We start from the raw sequence: 2,826 nt of genomic DNA on the forward strand, positions 1-2,826 counted from the left end.
GTTGGTGCCTAATTAAATACAATTATTTGGTAGAGACGCATGATAGTATTTCAGGACGTTCTCTAGATACTTATTGTAATAGGGGTTAAAGCAAATAGAGTCACTAGTAGAGAGCTCATTGCTAGTTGGTGCCTAGTTAAATACAATTATTTGGTAGAGACACATAATAGTATTTCAGGACGTTCTCTAGATATTTATTGTAATAGGGGTTTAGGCTCAATGTCCCCCCTCCTGTATTCAACAGTTTCATTAATTAAGGCTTGAGGGCACCCGCACCAGCCATTTATTCAAACAAACAAAAAACAAAACAAAAATAAAATAATAATAATAATAATAATAATTAACTATATAATTAATTATTATTATTATAATTAATATTATTATTAAGAAAGAACCTATCAAGAGTAACCAAGTAAATCATGGATCATATATACAAGGCTCTGATCCATAGGAAGAAGGGAGTCTCCACAATATCAAATATAATCCTGATATTATTGACAATAATGTTCTTTGCGACTAGACAGAGCAACCACAATATTCTTCTCTATATAAGCTACATGTACATATAGTTATATAGTTCAATAAGAATATGGAATAGCAACAACTTTAAGAGGATATTTTCTATGTATGGTTACCCCGGTCGATTCACTCATTTCTAAATCTTCACATTTTGCTCCACCGGGTAGTGTCCAGTTAAAATTATACACCAAATTTGCCAAAGCAATCTCATTAATCGCCATGGCAAATTGAATTCCTGGACATATTCTCCTCCCAGCTCCAAATGGAATTAATTGAAAGTCATTTCCCTTATAATCTATTCCACTATGAGTATTTAAGAACCTTTCTGGATCATACTCCTCCGGATTGTGATATGACTTGGAATCTCTTCCAATTTGCCATGCATTGACTATAACTTGTGTGTTGGCTTTGATGTCATAACCATTTATTTTCACATCTTGGGTGGATTTTCTGGGTACTAATAATGGAATTGGAGGGTGTAAACGAAGAGTCTCCTTGATCACTGCCTTCAAGTAGCGCATATCAACCAAATCATTCTCAGTTATGTGTGATTTGTTTCCGACTATTTCTCGTACCTCATTTTGCAGTTTGCTCATGATACTTGGATGCCTTAAAAGCTCCGTCATTGCCCACTCTAGAACTGTATATGTGGTATCAGTTCCAGCAGCAAACATATCCTACAATGTATCACAGCATTTTACTAACATGAGTAACATCTAACACAACTATGTAATCAATAGTATCCAAATATTGCATGCAGATTAAACATCTAACACAACTATATACCCAACCCCCTCTCCCCCAACCCACACACAGAGAGAGCTCGAGAGAGAGAGAGAGAGAGAGAGAGAGGATAAATTATACGTACCAAGATGAGAGCCTTGATGCTAATTATGTCAAGAGGAAAACCAAGCGAGTTCGCCTTTTGAATCTCGAGCAAAACGTCCACAAAATCGTTTTGGTTGTCGTTGTCAATCTGAGATTGGCCATCGTTTCCACTCCTTGAACGATCATCTTTATGATCTTGAATCACTTTATCCAAAAAGTCATCAAACTGTTTAGCCACTCTGTCTAACTTAGCATTCAAACCATTCACACGGTTCAACCAAGCAAGCCATGGAATAAAGTCCCCGATACTGAAGGTGCCCAGTAAATTTCCAAATTCCAGCAGAAGCTCCTTAAAGGTCTGACCGCCTTCAACGCAATCAGCGCTACTGTACTTCCTCCCCAGAGCCACTCTGCAAATGACACCATTAGTAAGTGTCGCAAACATTTCGCTTAAATTCACGACTCTTGAAAACGACGAATGTTTCGTTATTTCGTCGATCATGGACTTGGTTTCATCTTCTCTCACAGCGCGAAAAGACCGAACCCTCTTGTTGCTCAGAAGATTGAGAACGCATATACTCTTCACCTGCCTCCAATACTCGCCATAAGGTGCCGATGCCACATCTTTATAGTTGCAGAGAAGCTTCTCAAGGATGACCGACTTGGGTCTGTTGGAGAAATTGAGGTCATGGGTTCTCATAATCTCACTTGCAGCCTCGGAAGACGAGACAACAAGAACGGGGACGCTTCCGAAATGGAGGAGCATGAGAGGGCCACAGCGTTGAGACAGGGCTTCAAGTGAGCGATGGGGTTGTAAGCCTAGTTGGTGAAGGTTACCAATGATAGGGAGCTTTGGTGGAGAAGGTGGTGAGTTCTTTGAAAGAGTAGTGAAAGACCATCTGTATACGAGAATGAGGAAAATGGCAACAAGCGCTAGGGAGAAGGTTTCATTTAGATCCAGCAATATTTCGAGCAGATTCATTATCTCCTTCTTTCTATCCAGGTTACAAATCTGTGAGTCTGCTATGACTGTGAAGTATCCTAGTTATAGACGTGTATCTGAATGTGATTATACTCAGTAGTGCAGACGCGCGTCCCAATTTAGAGCCAAATAGTTTTTTTTTTTTTTTTTTGTGTCTTTTTGATGCGAGGCTATGGAAAGTTAATGGTCCTATCTGAGTATGAGTTATCAGTTATCATAAAGAAACGGCGAATAATCATTTTTGCTTTTGAAAAACATAAAGCCGTGTGTTGAAGGCCTGCCTTCCCCAGTCCAACTGTCCAAGTGGAAATATCTTTGTTCTTCGAAGATAAAAACTGTGTGATCACCACAAAGCCCAAATATGTCTTTCGACCTTCATTTTCTTTACGTTATCCGAAATAAACTAGTGGTAGAAAATAAGGCTACCGTTAGTCTCCCATCAGTCTATGTTTTTAGAGAAAGACTTGCTCAATCACTGCTCAGGAGGGGCGGTCTTT

At 39.1% G+C, this 2,826-nt stretch overlaps 1 protein-coding gene across 1 annotated transcript; it reads right to left on the bottom strand.

Moving 5' to 3' along the window:
- Positions 1 to 464: 464 nt before the first annotated feature.
- On the bottom strand, positions 465 to 2,539 carry LOC112176158 (cytochrome P450 736A117). The gene is made up of 2 exons (XM_024313982.2): positions 1,388 to 2,539; positions 465 to 1,196 (listed from the first exon to the last, which is right to left on the bottom strand). Exons 1-2 carry the CDS (start codon positions 2,327 to 2,329, stop codon positions 579 to 581), a joined length of 1,560 nt encoding a protein of 519 aa, XP_024169750.1. The 5' UTR covers positions 2,330 to 2,539; the 3' UTR covers positions 465 to 578.
- Positions 2,540 to 2,826: the final 287 nt, after the last annotated feature.

The sequence above is a fragment of the Rosa chinensis genome, chromosome 7 (assembly GCF_002994745.2).
Source record: "Rosa chinensis cultivar Old Blush chromosome 7, RchiOBHm-V2, whole genome shotgun sequence".
In the NCBI taxonomy this organism is placed as follows: Eukaryota; Viridiplantae; Streptophyta; class Magnoliopsida; order Rosales; family Rosaceae; genus Rosa; species Rosa chinensis.

Coding starts and splice junctions, on each gene's coding strand:
- LOC112176158 (XM_024313982.2), bottom strand. CDS start 2,329: ATGAATCTGCTCGAAATATTGCTGGATCTAAATGAAACCTTCTCCCTA. Junction 1,197..1,387: donor GCATCAAGGCTCTCATCTTG/GTACGTATAATT, acceptor GATACATTGTAG/GATATGTTTGCTGCTGGAAC.